The 20,451-nt window shown below is 45.3% G+C and overlaps 1 protein-coding gene across 4 annotated transcripts; it reads right to left on the reverse strand.

The window, feature by feature from the left end:
- Positions 1-352: 352 nt before the first annotated feature.
- Positions 353-20,426, reverse strand: ZNF512 (zinc finger protein 512). Of its 4 annotated transcripts, none has more exons than XM_039568444.1 (14): positions 20,302-20,426; positions 17,726-17,784; positions 16,233-16,441; positions 14,378-14,467; positions 10,740-10,823; positions 9,471-9,595; positions 9,015-9,101; positions 7,330-7,428; positions 6,780-6,947; positions 5,977-6,171; positions 5,167-5,268; positions 3,545-3,607; positions 2,897-2,995; positions 353-2,449 (listed from the first exon to the last, which is right to left on the reverse strand). In XM_039568444.1, the coding sequence occupies exons 1-14, from the start codon at positions 20,326-20,328 to the stop codon at positions 2,126-2,128; spliced, it is 1,731 nt and encodes a 576-aa protein (XP_039424378.1). In that variant the 5' UTR covers positions 20,329-20,426; the 3' UTR covers positions 353-2,125. The 4 variants fall into 4 exon arrangements, with proteins under 4 accessions (XP_039424378.1, XP_039424377.1, XP_039424379.1 ...); XM_039568443.1 differs by lacking the exon at positions 20,302-20,426 and adding an exon at positions 20,143-20,238; XM_039568445.1 differs by lacking the exons at positions 14,378-14,467; positions 20,302-20,426 and adding an exon at positions 20,143-20,238.
- Between the last annotated feature and the right edge of the window lie 25 nt (positions 20,427-20,451).

Below are 20,451 nucleotides of genomic sequence, written 5' to 3' on the forward strand. Positions count from 1 at the left end.
ATGCCATGTTATGTGGAGGAGTATGTTATTGAAGTAACTACAAAACCCAGGTAGTCACAAAGTACCCACATCTAGAGAGCAGGTCTAGTTAGGGACTCATAATGACAGAAAATAGGACTCTAGACTGAAAACCACTAAGAAAAACCTTATTTAATTCCTGGGTTTATTGTACTGAGTGGGAAGGTAGTGAACGTTTGCTCAAAGTACAGCGCTGTGGAGTTCTGAGGAGAAACCATGAAGGCAACTGAACACTGCCAGAGCATGCAGAACAACCTCACAGGCAGGCTGGGGCGTGTTGTGCGAGGAGGGACGGTACCAAGAACGCCACGCACCATAGAGACAAGAAACCACATTCTCGCATTGGTGACATTTTATTTTGCTGTCTTTTGATCTTGCCCATCTCACTGCAGACTTTACAAACCCTGCACAGTCCACACATCTGCTTTCAGCACAGCACTTGCATATGCAGTAGCACCTGGTTCCAAAGGCAGTTCTTGAGACCAGCTTGGCCCTACAGTACTCCCCCCCCTGTCAAGAACAATGTGATCATGCTGGTACTAACACACATGTACAAACACCTGCCTGTTCCCCAGACTGGGGAACTGCAATGGCTTCCCTGTGAATTTCAGCACCAGCAACTTTGTCAGACAGTGCAAATTTTGCAATTTTCTGGTACAGTGGGTCTTTGGATAACAGAGATTCTGGAGAATCCATTCTTTGAAAAATAGGACTGCCTGTGCTGCTGCTTCCTGCTAGCTTCTATGACATCCACTGCATTTAGACACTGGAACAGTTTGCCCCAGGGAGGTTGTGGATGCCCCAACCCTGGCAGTGTTCAAAGCCAGGCTGGATAAGTTCTTGAGCAACGTGGTCTAGTGGGATGTGTCCCTGCTTGTGGCAGCGGGGGGTGAGACTAAATGATCTTTAAGGTCCATTCCAATCCCTTAGCATTCTATGATTTATGGAGCACAGGAAGATATCATTCCTTACGATCCAGAGACAATGCCAACACGTGACTTAAAATAATGACCCTTCTTCTTTTAACCTTTTCTACACAGGGAAGCCACTGCTAATATACCTCATTTGAACAGAGAGGTGATACTGAAAAGAAACAGGTTATGTAAGACAATGAAGGTGGTATCTGCCACCGAGCAGGGAAAAAGGACGCTGTGGGAGCACTGGCATGACAAAGAACCACACGCTGGCAAGGCAGCTCCATGGAACCTGGTCCCAGCACTAGCAGGCTGCTCATGTAGGCATGCACTGTCTTGCAGTATGCTTCCCAGGCGAGTATGAAACAAGTGGGCTTCAGAGGGCACACAAAGGCCATCTCAGTACATTAGTTACTGCAGGCTCTGTAAGGCCAGTGAATCTCCAGAGGGCTTGAGAGCATTCATTCCTTGCTGCACTGGAAGACTTTCTACGTATCTTTAATGTCCAGCATTACAGGAGACAGATGCCAGGGGAACAGTGGGCTCCTGACAAGGGTAATAATGACATTCCATCCCTTCCAGGTAGACATGTTACTGTCTGGTGCTGAGCCTAAACACCAGTGTACGAAATAGAGCCTTGTGCAACAGGCTACAGCAAACACTGAGAAGATCGCTTTTGTGGCAGCCTTGCTGACAACAGACAGGAGAGTGATAGGGCAAGCCAGAGCCTTTGCATTCTGCACAGCACTGTTTTCATGTTTAGTTTGCATTCTGTGCAAGAAAGGATTTCCCCCTTGAAGACACCTACACATTGTGCTAGTCAGTCCCTTATGGGAAGAACTGTAAAAAAGAACCCTGATCTCACCCATCAGAGAAAGATGACAAAACAGACACTTGCTGTATGGGAAACCACTAAACAAGCAACTAGTATGACCAAACTGAGACTGCAACCAGGGCAGGAAATACACTGGGTACACTGTTAGTGTCACTGTCCAAAGGAACCACACCAGGAGAAGCAGCCTCTGCACCACAGCTTTGGTTTGTATGCCTCACGACTGACCAGATGCAGAAGTTTCAGTATCAAAGTCACCCGCAGAATTGAGTCACAGTCCCAAAGACATCCAGTTGCTTATATTAGTGCTGTGGGTAATGAGCCTGACAGAAGTGGGGCTTGTAACTGAAAAGCTTTAGAATTACTCCTTCTCATCTTCTAGGGATTTACTTCGGCCTCGCTTGCGGCTGGTTTTTGGAACTTCAGCTCTCTGTGCAACTTGGGGTGCCCCTTCCTCACTGCTCGCACTCTCGTTGTCCACTCGCTGTGGACAACCTCTCTTACTTCTCCTCATTTTTTCAACTCCAACAGTGGGGAGCTTCTTGGCAGCCAGGGTGCCAGCTCTTTTCTTTTTGCCCCTGGTCAAAGGACGTTTCTTCCGTTGCTTCCTTTGCTCTTCCCTTTGGCGAATTTTCATTAGCTTCTCAAAGCTTTTGGTGGTCGTTGTATTCACATCAAACCAGTCCTGCAGGTTTAGAAGGCAACAGGTTGGTACCGATGGTGGTGGAAATACCACATAAAGCCTATCAGAACTTAAAATATAGCTGCCTTGTGGGACAAGGTTTCCCTGAAATGTGAAATCTGGAAAGGCAACTGCCTAACAACGCTCTGCTCTTTCATGTGTCTCCTCAGGTGTCACTCTGTCTCAGAGGATTCAGATTTGATTTGATATTTGCCTAGCTAAAGGCACAGGAAATGCTGCAGAGCTGAACAGAGCAGCAGCAGCTTGGGACAAGGCATGTGACATGACACAACACTTGCTTCCCAGACTAATACATAAGACCAGCTAAGTTTAGGGAACCTGTTCCCAACAGTGAGCAAGTAAAAAGTAAAACAGGGCACACATCCAGCATTTTCTTAAGACACTCCCTACCTCCAACAGCCTGGGGTTTGAGGTTCCACTCTGTCTTACCTCAGCATGCACAGAGTTGATGTGATACTTGACCCCACTCTCTGAAATGAACTCCTTCTCACACAGAAGACACTTGTATTTACCAGCCACAAAGTCTCCCTGGCATCAAAACAAACAAACAAACAAACAAAAAAAATCCATCAAGAGTTGCTGGACCAGGAGGATAATAAACCTATATATTTCATTTGAATCTTGCTCAGATAGAACCCGGCAATAAAAACTAGAAACTCTCATCCACACTAGACAAAGCTTTAGCTACAGGAGCACTGACATGAGTGAGCAGTTGTGCCCATGAAGCACAGGACTGCTCTCTGAGATGCCGTAAGGTCTCTGGCAGTGCACCTGGAAAAACTGCTCTTGTAGCTGTGAATCTACAGGTAGAACTGTCGTGTCATTAAAAGGAATACCATTAAGGTGCTTCCTCCTGATCTCAAGTATTGTTTGCAACGGCAACCTCCTTAGCACATAGCGGAGCACCTAAATTGGGGGTTGGAATGAGATGATCTTTAAGGCCCCTTCCAACCCAAACCATTCTATGAATCCATGAACTTGTGAGGATCTAGATTAGCAGATGGCAGGACAAGAGCTTGAATAAAGGGTTATCAGAGGGACAGGGACAGTGGGGCTATTAAGAGGAAGGCTACCAACCAAGGTACATGTGCCAAGGTGAGATTTGAGTCCTGAGACACTGCCATACACAGATTCACAACCCTGAAACAGTAAAAAAAAAAGCATGTCAACAACATGCTAGCAAAAAATCACTTCTTCCTGGACAATAAAGCATTATTATGTCAGGAGGGCAATCCCAAAAGCGCAAAAGAGAAGTAGAGGGAGGCAGATACTAATCCTACAAAGCCAGAAAGGTTCTGGTAAAAAGACCAGTATAAGAGTTAAGTTTTCATTAAGCTTAGTATTTATATTTCCAGTTTCTGAGCACACTTGGACATAATAAAGAGACTCCTGCGACAGTTACACTCATGCTCTATCAACAGCCTGACTAAAATGGTAGTTTGCTTTCTGCTTGAAGTGCAACAGAGAAAAATTTCAAACAGAGCACACAGGGGCAGGTACAAGGCACTTCTCCCTCCTGCACTGCTCATGTCTCTAGTGGCACAGAGCAGAAGTACAGCATACAACATTCCCGGTCTCAGTTAAAGGGCAGCTTTACAGGCCTGTCCCATGGGGAGCTTCAGGCATCAGTCTTGGGGTACCACATTGTGCTCAGCTCTCAGCCCAGGTCCTGGAACAGGAGGCAGGAGCAAGACATGCTGCTGGGCTACTGGCTGGTGACACAGGACAGCTGCTCTCTGGAGACAGCTCCACATACAACATGGTGCTGCAATTTTGATACTTGAAAATGACGCTAGCCTGAATACTGGGGAGAGAGCGCTGGGGGTGGGGTAGGGTAGGGCAGGGGGAAGGCATCACCTGTATGCCAAACCCACAGGGCAGCTGCCACTGACCCTTGGCTCTCCAACAGCATGTATCACATGGAGATGTCCACCATCACCTCCACCAATGTGGAGGCCACAAAATGGGGCCATTTGTTCTCACTGGATCTGACTGTAAGGTATTGTAAGAAGCTAAGCTTTCCAGTACCTAAAGGGGTCCAAGAGAGCTGGACAGGGACTTTGGACAAGGACCTGGAATGACAGGACAAGGGGGAATGGCCTCCCAATGCCAGAAGGCAGGGCTCGATGGGATACTGGGAAGGAATTCTTCCCTGTCAGAGTGGTGAGGCCCTGGCAGAGGTTGTCCAGAGAAGCTGTGGCTGGAGCTGGAAATGCTCAAGGCCAGGTTGAACAGGGCTTAAAGCTGGTCCAGTGCAATGAAGAAAACTTAAACACTGTGCCAGACAAAGTCTCTTTACTCTTGTATTTCCACCTCTACTCCTTCCTTCTGTGATTAGAGTTAGATAGAAAGGCAGGGGCCTGTCATTTTTCCACTATTCAAACCTCCAAATGGACCAACTGCCCACCTGGAAGAGAAAACTGTACCAGCCTGACACCAAGTTACTGGCTCTCCAGTGTTCACACACGTTCCCAAAAGGATCATCCCCAGGGCATTTTGATGCAAAGGACAAAAGGAACATCCCCAAACATCCCCAAGACTAAACAGGGCCTTGATTACATTGAACAACCATATTGAGATGGAGCAGGATTTGTCTCCCACAGAGAGACCAGCTGCAGTTTCAAGGTTGTGGGAAGCTGTTGGCTCAAACAGACCTGAAATCTGTCCCCTCTGCAGCTTCAGTAACAGTTAAGGGTTACCTGATTTGGGCAGTGGACTCTTCGGTACATCTTTATCTCCGTTTTCCATTTGCACAGCACATCTTGACTAAACGTGGGCAGTCCAGGACGAGTGTATTTCAGCTGAGACAAAGACGGAATCGAGAGCTGGAAGTAATGCTGGCTACACAGAATGCCAAGTAAGTCTCCTCCTCTTCCAGGCTGAGAGAGAAGTGCTATCTCTTCTCCTACTCTAACAGGCAAACTCCCAACAATCAATGTTTTCCTGTCTCACCGACTCTCTAGAAACATAACTGAATCTAGAAGACCCCCACAGTATCAGAATCTGAAACTTCCCACTGCCTTGACTACAACAATTCCTCTAAATATACTTACCCCGCTGAAATCATAAAGCATCATTTTCCTTTGGGTTTCCCTCACAGCTTAAAAGATGCTCCTGGAAATTCTGAAGCCTAAACCACTGTGAAATACCACAGCATGTATGAGAGACTGGAAGGATTGCTGGGGCCTTACAGCATGGCAGGAGTGATCTTGAGCCTATCACCTGTGAGCAACATCATGCCCGTAACTGCCCACGTTCCTTGTGCCCACTGAGAATTCCAGCAATAGGACTTTACAGTCATTACAGCTTGCCTGAACAAAACACTTACACCACAGCAATTGCTGCTGCAGAAATACTGTAATCTAAGACAAGAGAGAGCAGAACCCAATCCCCCACACAACATATTGCTTTCCATGTGCCATAAACATGGGGTAGGAGCCTGTACATCAGACTCATCAGATGTGGAGGTATAAACTTGAACCCTATAAAGCATTTTTAAGGCCTTGTACCTTCCGATCATCTGGAATCAAGTCCTGCAGAACTTTTCTTTTGGGCCACTCTTTGGCCAGCTCTTCTCCAGCCAGCTCATGGAGATAGTAGATCGCCACCTTTGCAGATCTCCTCTGAACTCTGCCTGTGTTGTTTTGCTCCCGTTTCATTTCTTTCAGGTTCTCTGTTCTTCTCTCCTCATGGAGGAAAGTGACCTGAAATCAAGGCCCAAAAAGGTGACCCACCTTTACTACTTCCTACTTCAGTTACACTAAATACTGGGAATAAATGTTTTGCCAAATCCCTCATAAATATGCTGCAGCAGCTATGGTACACTGTCACGGACACAGGACAGAAGCGTATCCTACTAGTCAGACAGACCCCCAGATCTGCTCACAGGGGTCACAGCAGCGAGGCTTAAGCAGAGAGCTTCACACAGTTGCTAGTCTTGAAAGGTATTCCATCATTCACTGTAAAACCCTCATGGACAACAAGCACAGCACTGCCTGTTCTGCTCCAGTGGTGAGTCTTTTAAGAGCAGAGGAAAGCATCTCACGAGTTATGTTAGCATCAGTCTTTCATCAGGTCATTTACTGTTGCCATGCTGATTTACTATTAAAAACTTCATCCTAGTCACAGACAAGCAACAGCTGCTGCTAGAAGGAAACTATCAAGGACAAAATAATCCAGGGGCAGGAAAAGGCAAAGATTTGTGAGCTGTAATTACCCATCAAAGTAGCAGACAAAAGCCTAAACACGTCTCAAGTCTGAGTGGCTGAAGTCCCATCACAGTCCCCTGACAATCACTGCAGGGTGCACTCACCGGCCCGTGCTTAGATCGGAGGTGGTAGACAAGTCCTGCCTTTGATCTGTATGCTTTTCCACAGTGATGACACTTCATAGCCATTTTCTCCAGCTCAGAAGCAGCCTTCCCACATTTTTTAACATGATATAGGTATCCCATTATGCTGGTGAAGCTGCCCGTGCAGCCCTGTCAACACAGAAGAAAAATACATGGAAGAAAACAGTTCTTCAAGGGATTACACAACCAGTGTGTACAGGATTCACAGTTTGCTGACCAAAGCACTATCACTTTTCCTAACAGAGCAGAGACAGGCAGGTATAAAACTTTAATGTTAGTCTATTCAGACAGACAAAATCTGCAACAAAGAATTGGCACTAAAATGACTATTAAAGGTCTCTTTTAACCCAAACTATTCTATGATTCTATGCTACTCTGCCTTAAAATCACAGCTGGGATCTTGAAACAAATCTTGCTTTGGCCAGCACCAGAGCATACTCAACAGTGCTCTCATGTTTTATGTTTAGGCATCCACTGCTGTTTAATCCACACTTTGCACAATTCAGCTTACCTCCCTTGTACACTTTAGTTTTCCCATACGCTTCAAAACCTTCCGAAGGCGGTCTCGCTCAAGCTGCTCATCCAATTCTTCTCCCTCCTTCACAACTGGCTAAAGCACAGCAGAAAGATGAATGAAAAACACAGGATGCTCAGCATTTACAGTTCTTCTCTCAGGGAATTCACTACTCAACACACTGGCGCAGGAAAGCTTCTAAAATAATTAAATCTCTGCAACTTATGATTTTACAGACAGGTATTTACCATAATGATCACTTTCTATATCTGTGCTGGTTTTGGCTGGGGTGAAAATTGGTATGGGACTGTGTTTTGGAATTGTGCTGAGTTGATAGCGTAGAGATGGTTTTGCTATTGCTGAGCAGCCCTTGCACAGCGCTAAGGGCTTTTCTCGTACTGCTTTGCCAGCAAGTGGCCTGGGGGTGCACAAGAAGTTGGGAGGGGACATATCTGGGATACCCGACCCCAAGGATATTCCTGACCATACAGTATCACGCTCAGCATATAAAGCTGGGGGGAGACGGAGGAAGGGGGTAGACATTCAAACCGATGGCGTTTCTTGTCCCAAGTCACTATTATGCCTGATGGAGCCCTGTGGTCCTGAAGGGGCCTGGACCTCCCTGCCAAAGTGTTGAATGAATTCCTTGTTTTGCTTTGCTTGTGTGCGTAGTTTTTGCTTTACCTATTGAACTGTCTTTATCTCAATCCACGAGTTTTCTCACTTTTACTCTTTGATTCTCTCCCCCATCCTGTGGGTGGGGGAGAGAGCAAGGGGCTGCATGGGGCTTGACTGCTGGCTGGGGTCAAACCAAAAAGGAATTATCTTTAAAAGGAGTAAACTGACAGAAAATGATGCATCTTAAACATTTACTGGTCCTACCATTTCCACTTAGCCTGACTAAAGTGAAGCAGACTGCTTGTAACAGTTACTCATCAGTGCTAAACTACGGCTCAATTTCCTAATTCTCTCTCTGATGGTTATTGTATATTATTTCCTACATTACCTAATATTACGCCTAGACTGAGTAAAAAGTTAGAACTGAGCAACAGACCTAATCCTCAGGGCCAGAACCTGATCCCTGACCTGCATCATTTACTAATACAGCTGTAGGTTCAGAAACTGCAGTACTGGGAAATATGCAAAAAAATTCAGAGTGAATTATCTGAACTTTACCCAAACTTCCAAATGACCTTTTCTAATTCTTCACTACTACAACAGGAGACATTGCCTTCTTTAAAGTAAGAGCAAAGAGGAAAAGCAGATTGTAGCATTAGTATTTTTACAGTACAGAGAGACAAGAACTAATTGCTGCTTCTGCTTTTTTACCTCAAATCTAGTCTGCTCTGGATGTAGAAAAACCTCCTGCTTTCTAGCAAAGGACTGAAAACTGCAGCCTAATCTTTTTCCTTCTGATTGGGAATGCCTTTTATGTGTGACTTATTACCAGCCTAAACAGAAATTCATCCCCTCTTTCTATGATCTTGCATGCCTACCATGTCTGGTAACATTCTACTGTTTTTTCAGATGTCAAGTCTCACTGGAAAAAGAATAGTTAGACTAGATTTGAACAGCTACACCACTTGAAAAAAACCACTCCATGTTCTTTTTCTGTGTGTACCAGGGAAGGACCAAAGCCTGTTCTGCCTGTAGGAGTTTTAAATGCACAGCAGTTGTGTTACCTGATTGTTATGGTCTGCCATGACATGGTATTTCATCCCTGCTAAAGACTTCAGCTGCTTCCCGCAGTGATGACATGTGAACATTTCCTAGGAATAAACAGGGACATGGTGCATGTAATTGTAAATTAACCAAAGCAGTGGAAAACCTTTTGGGGGAAAGGAGCAGGAGAGCAGAACAATTTATTTGGGCCTGGTAACTGTCTTCTAAGAACAGATTTTATGGAGAGTAAAGTTTAGCGGAACAATGAAATAACTATTGTTCACTACCCCAAACCTCCAGCAAAAGGCTAGGCACGAAGCACCAAGCACTATTCTTACAGATGTATAAAGGACTCTTGCTTAGGGACATGATGATGAGATGAAACTGGTTTTAAATACAACACAAAACAGGCAGGCATTTCTATTAGTAAGCTGAAGAGGAGTAAAGAAACCATTGCCCATCTCTTGTGTTCTTACCTTCCTGCAATTTACCATATGTTTCTTCAGTCCTTCTACAGTCTTTCTCACCACAGCCCGGCATGTTGGACAGGTAACTCGGCCTTTGTCCTGAATCTCTAAAGACCATTGCTCTTCCATACTACCTGTCAAAACACAATATTTAGAATACAAGTGCTAACGCAAGATCTTTTTTTTTTCCTCCTTTGATGTGCACAATGAACCCTAGAAAGAAACAGGTCACATGCTACCAAACTTGTGTCCAGCTACACTTCAATAGGTGTAGCTCATTTACAGCTTTAGGAATGTAATGTCACAAGGCACACATCACTCCTTTTCAAAGACCATTTTACAAACACTCTTTAATCTACCATTCCCTTGTAAGGAGCGTTCTTCTACTTGACCAGTGGACATTTTTCCTTTGCTAATTTCTGTCAAACAATTACTTTAGCATGCTGAGTAAACTTTTCTTTGGGCAAAAGTGTTTTCACAGTAAAAGCAGCCACAGACCACCAGGTCAAGTTACTCAACAGCCAGGGAAAAGCAGCCTGTGTGGCATGGTTTCCAGTTTCTGGCCTCTTTGTGAAATCCCAGGCAAAAGTTTGGCATAATCCACAAGGATTATAAATTACTGAAATGGGTTCTGGGAAGAAAGTGGTTTAGCAGCCATCTACCTGAATTCTTACCAATTCTAACAAGATCCAAAGGCTTTCCTCTTTTCCCAATAATAACAGGCCCAGACTGTCCCTCTCCAGGAGGCTGGGGGAAAAGTTTGTGAATCAAACAGCACTTGGCAGAAAACTGCGGTGTTTAATGAGTGCTGTGATCTACAAATACCAAGGCATTCCACTCACTGAATCAAGGCTAATTTTATTTTTCTAGGACAGACTGCTTGGGTCTCTGGTTCCCAGAAAAGGAACAGCAACAGCTACAAAGTTTTTCCTGCAAACATATTCTGCTGAGTAAAAACTATACATATTTTTATGAGTTTAATAATGCAACTATTTTAACAGGCTTTTGTTCAGCTCAAAAAGTGATTCCCCCTTCACTATTACATTAGGCAATGGCAAGAGCATGTGGAACTACACTCAGGGAGTGTGCAGTCCTTTCAGTCCTGCTCTGCAGTACTGACACAGTGCCAGGACAGCAGCCAGCTCTTCCTTGTCAACAGTAAAGTGAACTACTGAATGGAAACACCAGAAACACGGCTGTTGCTCAGATTCAAATCCTAGAATCCCATTTATCTTTTATCTGTTTCATAAACAATTCTTAGCAACTGCCTCTTCTTACCTGTGCCATAGGTTTCTGGCTCTTTCTGAGCACAGTGGCCTTTCGTTCTAGAGTTCTGTTTTGTTCCAGCTTGCTGTTTTTTCCCTGTTATAACACAAACAAGACAAGCCAGAAGATTCAGTTCTGCTAGCTTTGTTACAATAAAAAGCAGATTCTTTTGCTAGAAGGCTGCTATTTAGTCTGCTGTCTCAAAGTTATCCAGAAATGTTCAATGCTTTTTTTTTAAAGCAACGTCAAGATTATGTTTCCTACTCCCTTCCAAAATTAATTTATAGTGGCAGGCATTAGTCCCACCCAAATATTTGTAAGCTCTATGGTTGTTCATACACAAAGCTCAGGCAATGGTAACTCTTCACACTGAAACATCCTCTGTGCAGAGTTTGGCTGAGTCCACCTGATGACAACCAAAATGGAGAGTCTCATTTCTCTACTCATTCCCGTCTTCTTTGGACTAAAAAACTCTTATTGTTTCAGTATGGGTTATGCTGTTTGCTCTCATCTCCCTGTCCTCTTCAGCTGGCCCACACATTTCCTGAACTGCAGTGCCTACTCCTGGAAACAGCATTCCATGGGTGACCCTGCATTAGAGTAAAAGAATTACTTCACACGTCTAATTACTTCACAAAGTCTATATTCCTGCTCAAAGCTTTCAGTCTAACATCTGCCTTCTTAAAAACAAGACGCTGCAGGTCCCTACCCAGCTTTTGATCTGATATAGATCTTGAATCCTCTTCTGAAGCACTGACTCCTGGGAGGTTGTTCTTTGTTTTTCAGCAGTGACAGTATTTCTTCCCAAATGATATCACCTTTAATTTTACACTGCTCTCTGTTCTATTTTTAAATTGTTTCTCTATTGTCAAGACCACTTTCACTTTTAGCCTTTTCTCCAGTACACTTGCTGTCACTTTCAGCTTTGTGCTGTCTACATACTTCCAAGTCCTCGGTGACAAGAACAATAGTTAGAATTTAATGTAGGGACCAACCGTGAACCATCATTGTATACTCCTATTTCACCAAGCTAGTGACCTCATTGTAGAAGGCTATCAGGTTGATTTAAGCATGATTTGCCCTGCATGAATCCACACTGACTACTCCAAATCCCTTCACGCGTTTAGAAATGCTTTCCGGGATGATTCTCTCCATCAGCTTCCCAGGGACCGAGGTGAGGTTGACTGGCCTGCAGTTCCCCAGATCTTCCTTCTTTCTGTCCTTGAAGATATGAGTGATATTTTCTCTCTTCCAGCCTCCAGGAACCTCTGCCAGTCACCATGACCTTTCAAAGATAATCAAGAGTGGCCTCACAATGACATCAGCCAGCTCTCAGCACTCAGTGCAACCTGTCAGGCCCCACGGGACTCGGAATCATAAATTGTTTAGGTTGGAAAAGTCCTCTAAGACTATCAAGTGCAACCGTTCCCCCAACACTGCCAAGGCCACCGCTAACCCATGTCCCCAAGTGCCACATCCACAAGCCTTTCAAATCCCTCCAGAGATGGGGACTCCCCCACTGCTCTGGGCAGCTGTGCCAGGGCTGGACAGTCCTTTTGGGGCAAAAAATTGCTCCCAGTATCGCATCTAAACCTGGTACAACTTGAAGCCATTTCCCCTTGTCCTGTCACTTGTTCCGTGGAAGCAGAGCCCGACTCCCACCTGGCTCCACCATCCTGTCAGGAAGTTGTAAAGAGTGAGAAGGTCTCCCCTGAGCCTTCTCTTCTCCAGGCTGAGCCCCACCAGCTCCCTCAGCTGCTCCTGCTGCTCCAGCCCCTTCCCAGCTCCGTTCCCTTCCCTGGACATGCTCCAACCCCTCAGGGTCTCTCCTGTCAGGAGGGGCCCAGAGCTGCCCCCAGCACTGGAGGTGCCCCAGCAGTGCCAGCACAGGGGACAGGCACTGCCCTGGCCCTGCTGCCACCCCAGTGCTGGGACAGCCCAGGTGCCACTGGCTGGCCTCTTGCTCACCTGGGCACAGCTGGGCCTGTGTTGAGCCACTGTTGACCAACACCCCCAGGGCTTTTTCCAGTACCTCTGCCCCAGCCTGGAGCACTGGGGTTATGGTGACCCACGGGCAGGACCTGGCACTTGGCCATGTTGACCCTCACACTGTTGGCCTTGGCCCATCATTCCAGCTTGTCCCAATCCCTCTGCAGAGCCTTCCTGCTCTCTAGCAGATCCACATCCCACCCCACTTGATGTCACCTGCAAACTTACTGAAGGTGCACTCAATCCCCTCATCTAGATCATCAATAAAGATACTAAACCAGACTGGCCCAATAATGGGCCCTGGGGAAGATGACTAGTGACCACCCCCAGACAGATGTCACTCCATTCCCCATGACTCTGTAGGCCCAGCCATCCAGCCAATTTTCTACCCAGCAAAGAGTGCGCCTGTCCAAGCCATGAGCATCCAGTTTCTCCAGAAGAATGATGTGGGAAATGGTGTCAGAAGGCTTTACTAAAATCCAGGTAAATAACATCCACAGCCTTTCTCTCATCTGTTAAGTGCATCGCCTTGTCATAAAAGAACACCAGCTTAGTCAAGCAGTACCTGCCATTCCTAAACTCATTCTGCCTGGGCCTGATCACCACATTGTCCTGTAGATGCCATGTGATGGTACCCAAGATAATCTGCTTCATGACCTTCCCTGGCACTAAGGCCAGAGCAACAGGTCTGTATTTCCCTGGATCCTCCTTCTCACCCTTCCTGCAGATGGGTGTCACACAGGTCAACCTCCAGTCCTCTCAGACCTTCCCACTTAACCAGGACTACTGGCAAATGATCTGGTAAATCCAGTTTGTTTAAGTGCTCTAACCTTTTCCTCCTTCACTCAGTGTAGGACTTCCTTGTTCCAGACTTTCCCTCTGTCTGGTCTCCGGCTCCTGGGATTCCTGAAGGATTCTTTTAACTGATAAAGATCGAGGCACAGAAAACACTGAGTACCTCAGCCTTTTCTGTGTCATTTGTCGCCAGCTCCCCTCCTCTGATGAGCAGTGCACTCACACCTTCCCTGGTCTTCCCTTTGCTGTTCATGTACTTGTAGACTCCTTTCTTGTTGCTGCTCACATCCCTTGCCAGATTCAACTCCAGGCTGGCCTTGGCTTTCCTAACCTCATCCTTGCAAGACTGGACAGCAAATGTACACTTCTGTGTCACCTGCTCCTACTTTCACCACTTGTACACCTTCTTTTGCACCTAACCACTGATTGACAAACCTTTTGAAGAAATGAAAGATCTATGATGTCAAGCATTTCTCCCTTTGGTCTTTGTGGCAAAAGAAAAGTGTTTGGGTTTGATTTCTTCTTAACAAACCCATATTGCTGTTATCAGCTACTCAATCTCAAACATTACTTATTTACAAGTAATGTGTCTGATTATTTAGTCTATAATCTTTCGGGACATTAAAATGATGCAGACTAGCCTATACTTCCCATAATTCCCTTCCTCCCTCCCTTTGCTGGGCTTCTAAGACAGACGGAAATTAGATCACCTCCCACCGATTAGGCAGACACTAGTCAACAGTCTCCTGGAACAAAACATTTAGAATCAGAAATAGAGTTTGAAGACTCCGGAAGATGCCATTTCGGCAGAGAAGTCTGAAGTATCTGGAGGCTTGTAATTAGGAATTACAAGTTATTTGTATTACCCGAAATCTTCTGCTTCTTCTTGGGAGACTCTTTAACATCTTTGCCTTCCCTTTCCTCAGATTTCCTCTTGCCTTTCAAAAGTACTTCTCCTGATAAGTAAGAACAGATATGCTTCAGTCTTGGTATTCAGTCTGGATAACAGCTCTGAGTCTACTGCTGCCTCATCTTATCCTCATATTCAATACTTAGTATAAAAAAAAGGAGTTCTTGTGAGGCACCTGAACTGGACACAGCCTTCTAACTCAGCAACATTTAGGCACCCCACCACCCGCAATCCTCTGATACAGCAGCTAGGGAAGAAAGAGTGCCACAGCATGGCCTGGAAAAATAATCCTCAGGAAGAGAGACAGGAGGTGCTAGATTATGTCATAAAAACCTCACCCACACTCACACAAAAAAGAGCATAGAGAAAGCCAAATAATATCATGCCTGCCCTGAATATTTCCAAGCCTAGCAAAGTCTTATCTCCATGAATACAGATGAGCACAGAAGCACAATGGCAGGCAGGGAACACCAATTATGGACTTGAAGAAACAGACAGCTTCATCCTGGGTCTGTCCCAGGAGCCCCACAAGGATGAGTCAGTGGGAACCCCTCTCTGAAGCACCCTTTGGAAGGGGGAAGGGGGGAACAGTGAGAAGGGAGAGCATGGTGTTAATGCCTAGGGTTATGTAGCACACGGTATCTGAGTGGAGAACAATTCAGGATTACACAAGACTGGAATGTTTAGGAGTACTATCAAAGGGAGGGAAAGGGAAAGAATTACCCAGTTTGGGGTTGATCAAGTGTGGGAAAAGAGGTGTAGGAGGATAGCAAAGAACACCTGCTTGTAAATAGGTGACTGGTCAGTATACAAATCTTGTCATGTCTGACACCAAGCAGGGTCTGTGAGTATGAGCCTGTCTGTAAGGAGGTCTTCACCTGCTACTGGCACGGCTCTGTGAGCCTCAGGGGCCAGTACATCCATGGACCAGCAGCTGAGGAGACTGGGATCCAAAGATCAGGTACTGAGCAGATTGAGTATTTAATGATGGAGGCTGTTGGTGCTGTTTGTGTGAATGCTGATCTGTGTGGCTTCTGTTTACGTACGTCGTGTGTCTGTGTTTGTTCCTACGTGAATAAATACTTAGTCTTGCTACTGACTGGACCTGGGAGTGTGGAGCTACAGCAGTCTCACTTCTATCAAGCTACCAAATTTGCCTCTCCCCACAACAGAATGGAATACAGATTCTGACTTAAGAGGTAAGAAGAAAGGGCATTAAAGAAGGTTGAAGTTTTGACTCTCTGAAGCTTTGACTCTCCGTTTTCTACACAAGAAGTTTGGAAAACAGCTCCTAGGCCAAATCTGAATGTTCCTACAACAACCTAAGACCCAAACCATTCCAAATCAGAAAATAATAACTGACAAATGTGAGAAAATAAAGAATTAAAGACATCCTTAAAAAAATATTAATCTACCAACCACAAAAGCTGTCTAATCCCAAATACTGCTGAATGGTCCCCTTTGCCATCTTTAGTGTTGATGGTTATGTTTTTAAAGCTCTTGAAGCGTATTTCTGATATGACTGGTGTAACTCTTGTACATCATCTCTCTTCTACAGACAGAACCGAGTTCAGCCACAGAATGATTATTTTAATAGACAAGTCACTCAAAAGGAACTGCATCATGTCAGAGAACTGTATCTGTATTTGTGCAGTGGCGCAAGTTCATTTCTTCTAATACATGGGAAGCACTAGCAAGCTTGTAATTTGTGGTTGAAATGCAGCATGTCTTTCAAAAGCACACTAATCTCTCACAAAAGAACCAGAGAGAAAAAAAAAACAGTTTTGCCTTGAACAAACAGTGATAAATACCTTTTTTTTCTGAAGATTTGTTAACACTGCTTTTCATTCCTCTCATTTCCAACCAGTAAGCAGGCCTGCGAATGGTCCGCTTGCTTCTGGGCTCTGCACTCCCGTTCACTGGGCCCTTTGGTGAGGCAGAGGAAATGTTGCTGACTGTGTCATCATAGTTACTGTTCACTCCTAGAACAGGAGTTTCCACCTCCTCAAGTTGCTTAGACCTGGAAAACATCAAGTTGAGTTCCTGTGTATATGGATGCATAAACACACAATCACAATAAACTTGACAGACAACATCCTTTTCATCTTCCCAAGTATTCTAAAAATTAATCTCACAGTTCAATGAATCTCCTGAGTTTTGGGAACTGTAAAGTGCCAGCAAGATAAAACATCCTCAGTGCTGTTTTTCAGTACATCTTTTTGATAATGACACTAGTAAGCTCTCAAGAGGAACGGAAAAAAATATTCCTCCTACCTCAAACTTCCAACTTTAGAAGTGGGCCAAGTGAATCTCAATTAAAAAAATATACATTTATCCTTGGAATATAAGAATATTTCTGCAGCCCATCATTACAAAAGAGACATTTGTCATCCCATGAAGGGCAAGATCTCCTTCAGTCTCTATTCCCAGAGTCAGGGCTGGCACTATGCAATTAAAGATTTAATGCCAGTAAGAATTTTAACTAGCAAGGCTTTCAGCAGTGAAGACAACCTTCCAGCATATCCCACAAATCACGCTACCTTAGGACTACTTTAGACTAATAAGCAGCACTGAATTTTTTTCCTAGAGATCAGAGGGAACTTTGCTTCACCGTTCCAAAGTATTTCTCTCAGGCCTTGAAATGCCTGGACGTCTACATTCCTGTACATGACAGAAAACTGAATGAGATATCAAAGAAACACAGAATATCTATTCTCTGGGCAAATAGCATTTATGTAAAGATGAAAGAAAGGGAACAGAAACATTTTACAATGTAACCCATTGCTACTACAATCACCAACTGAAGTAACTAGATCACTCGAGTGATGACTATGATGGCCATTCTATTAATACTCTGAGTTGTGGAGCTCGCCTTTTAACACATCAATCCATGAATTAATAAGGGGGGGACACTGATGACACCAGCTCAGGTCATTACATACTAGGTTTCAGAAGGTACTGCAGAAGCAAGGGGAGAGGAATTCTCAAATTATTGTCTTTAAGTTGCAATCACACCCAAAATGCATAGATTTCGGAGCACCATTTGGACTTAAAATGTTTATCTTCACAATGTTAAAATCCTTAAAAAAAATAAATGGAAGCTAATACACACTGAAGTATCAGAAAAGGACTTTTCCTACAAACCAGTAAGTGAAGTCAGCTGAGACTCTCAACACACTAATTAAAATTGTTGAAGCTCTTAAAATTCAGAATATTATATAAAGACCAGATACGGTTTTCCACTAGGATTCTCTCAGCTTTTTTCTTGCCCTCAGTCAAACTGGACAAAAAACCATTCACATACTTCTTATTTCCCAAGGACTTCTTGAGCTTCTGCTGTCTGGGATGTCCAGTCCTGGCATCCTAACAAGGAAGAACAATTCACATTAGCAGCATCATTTGTTTTCTTTTAGCATGTTTCACTATGCAGCCAAGCACAATCACCTGCACCTCGAGGATGTACACACATCATCCTCTGAAAAACAAACCACTGTTTTCTGCAACTGGGAGTGCTTAACCTTTCCAACTCCAGCTGAATTGGAACTGGATCAGAACAGGGATGAGTCCCTCCACATTCCCCATAGGAAAGCCAATCTTTCCCCTTGCAACGGGATGTGATGGAGTGTTCTTTGTCTCCAGTACATTCACCCATACATGTTTTCTGCCTATACTTTACCACATGACGACAAATATTTTATATACTAATTTGCTAGTTTTTACATAGTACTTATTTTTCCTTAATGAAGTAACTCTTGCATTTATCCTGCCAAGAATGTTGTCGCTAGTCTCCTCCATGCCCTCTTTTCATTTTTTATCTCACTTTGTCATACTCCGTCAGCTGCCCAGATGTTCACTTTATCCACATCACAGAATCCTTTTTCTTATTTAACAGATTTTTTGTCACTTATCACTTGCTACGCTCCTATTAAGACATGTAATTTAACACATCTATCTAAATGTACATTTCCAAGTCGGTTTGAACAACTCATTTGCTGTACACTGCTCCTATCGCGTGGACAATCACTTACCACCACCCTCTTCCAAATACTAATCACGACTCAATGCCATTCTTCATTAGAAAACTCAGGACAAAAAATAGTAGTTATGCCAACTAGAAAATAAAAATCATTGCCCTGTGGAAGTATATATAATACCAAAACTGTAACCCAGGGAACAAAGGTAGTATTTTGCCATGTACAGGAACCGGCTAAGAAACTGGAAGAACAAAAAAAAAAAAAGCCAAAAAACCCAACAACAACCAACCAAAGCCCCCAAAAGCAAAAAACCAAAATAACCAACTAAACAAAACAAACAAAAAACCACACACACAAAAAAGAAAACAGAAAAAAAAGGAAATGATGGCTAAATTACCTGTCTTCTTTATAGACAAATGTGATGCACGCTATCAACGGTGAGAGACACCCCAACCACCAGTTAAGTAGTTCAGTAGCAGGCACTGATAGCAAGACATGAATGATTAAACTGTGCCTATGGAGCGTCAGGCCTCCAGCCCCAGAGTTTTCTCATGGAATTGTCAGGGAAGCAGCAGGAGAGAAATTCACAACTGCTTGATCAATGACTTCACAATCAAATCTTGTCTCCTTTGAAAGTAAAGTCAATTGGATGTTTGTGTTTGTATTATTTACTCCCAAACAGTAGTGTCAACAGCATTATCTGGGAAATCCCCACATGAGAAATGTGGAGAAACCTCACTGAGCAGCAGCCAGAAAAAAATCAGGGCTATGAGGTTTCAATGATAAAAATTAATAAAAAGGCAGGCAGAGTCTGCTGCAGTTCGTTGGCTTAATCTACCTCTAGAACAGAAATGACTGACAAACATGGCATGTGTTTCAAGATTCATGGGGGTTTTATAACTAAAAAAATTTGCATAAGAGCGAGGATTAGTATGAAGAGCTTCGGTGGCAGTTAAGGATGTGCAATAAAAAAGGAGAGTGCAAATGATCTGTCAGGCTTTCCTTTCTGAGAAGTTAATACCAGCAATTATGAAGGAAACACCTATAGAAACCGGTGTTTAAGTTCTGCATGCTTTTTCATTTATACAGTTTACTTCTTACCTAAAGAACAGAGACCTAATGTATGCAGGAATGCCCAACGGCTGGACATAAGGAAAACAAAAAAGTCACCTTCCTTGCACAGGGGAGAAAAAGTGGAACAGGGGCCCAGAGCCTGAAAAGATGGAGAGTGGTGAATTCTGTCTGCCTATAGACTGTGGGCCATTCCGGTGAGCTGGAACACTGCTGCTGCTGGAGACGGGCTGCTCTACAGCATCCAGCCGGGCAAGACGATGCGCAAGCACAGCAGAGAAACTCCCCGAGGTGAGAAGGCTGATATGGCAACTGGAGGTGATGAAAGTGCCAGTAGGGACACCGGGCATCCTGCGGGCCCCGACTGTCCCCGCGAAGCGCGGGAGGGCTAAGTATCCTTTGGGGAACTCCCTGTTCCAGCCCCACGTTCCCGACCCTACCCGCACACTCCACGAACTACGTCCTCCTGTAAACGAAGGCCTTTCGGACAAAGCGCACCGCCAGCGCCAACAGCGCCCTGCTGGGGGTTCCTGCCCGCTTCCGGGCCGAACAAAACCGGGCCCGGCCCGAGTTCTCGGGGGACGGCCTGGCCTTCGGGCGGAGAGGGGCCGCTCCCGCCGCTGCTTCCCGGGAGCCCAGAGCGCATCCCGCTCGCCGCCCGCTCAGGGCCGCTCACCGCGTCGGGCCGGGCCGCACAGCCCCGCTGGCGGTCCCGGGGAAGCCGGCTCGCTCCCGCTATCCCGACATCGGAGCCCATCTCGCGGTGACCCGCGGACCAGCCAGGCTCCCCGGAGCAGCCACCGGCGGCACCGGTGGAAAGACTGCGGGCACTCACCGAGCCGCCACCGCCGCCGCCCCGCATGGTGCCGGTGCGGCCGCCACGTCAGCGCCACACCCGCCCGCGCGGTCCCGCCCGCCTCTTTCCGGCTGCCCCTGGCGGCGCGGCCACCTCGAGCTGCGCTGTTGTCGCCCGTGCGGGGCTGCG

This window comes from Corvus cornix, chromosome 3 (genome assembly GCF_000738735.6).
Source record: "Corvus cornix cornix isolate S_Up_H32 chromosome 3, ASM73873v5, whole genome shotgun sequence".
Taxonomy (NCBI): Eukaryota; Metazoa; Chordata; class Aves; order Passeriformes; family Corvidae; genus Corvus; species Corvus cornix.

What these genes read in the sequence shown, in the direction of transcription:
- ZNF512 (XM_039568443.1), bottom strand. Translation starts at nt 20,223, where the DNA reads ATGGGCTCCGATGTCGGGATAGCGGGAGCGAGCCGGCTTCCCCGGGAC. An exon ending in TCCGATCTAAGCACGGGCCG is followed by an intron (nt 6,172 to 6,779) that starts GTGAGTGCACCC and finishes CCTTGATTTCAG; the next exon opens with GTCACTTTCCTCCATGAGGA. An exon ending in GAGTCCACTGCCCAAATCAG is followed by an intron (nt 3,608 to 5,166) that starts GTAACCCTTAAC and finishes TTACTGTTTCAG; the next exon opens with GGTTGTGAATCTGTGTATGG.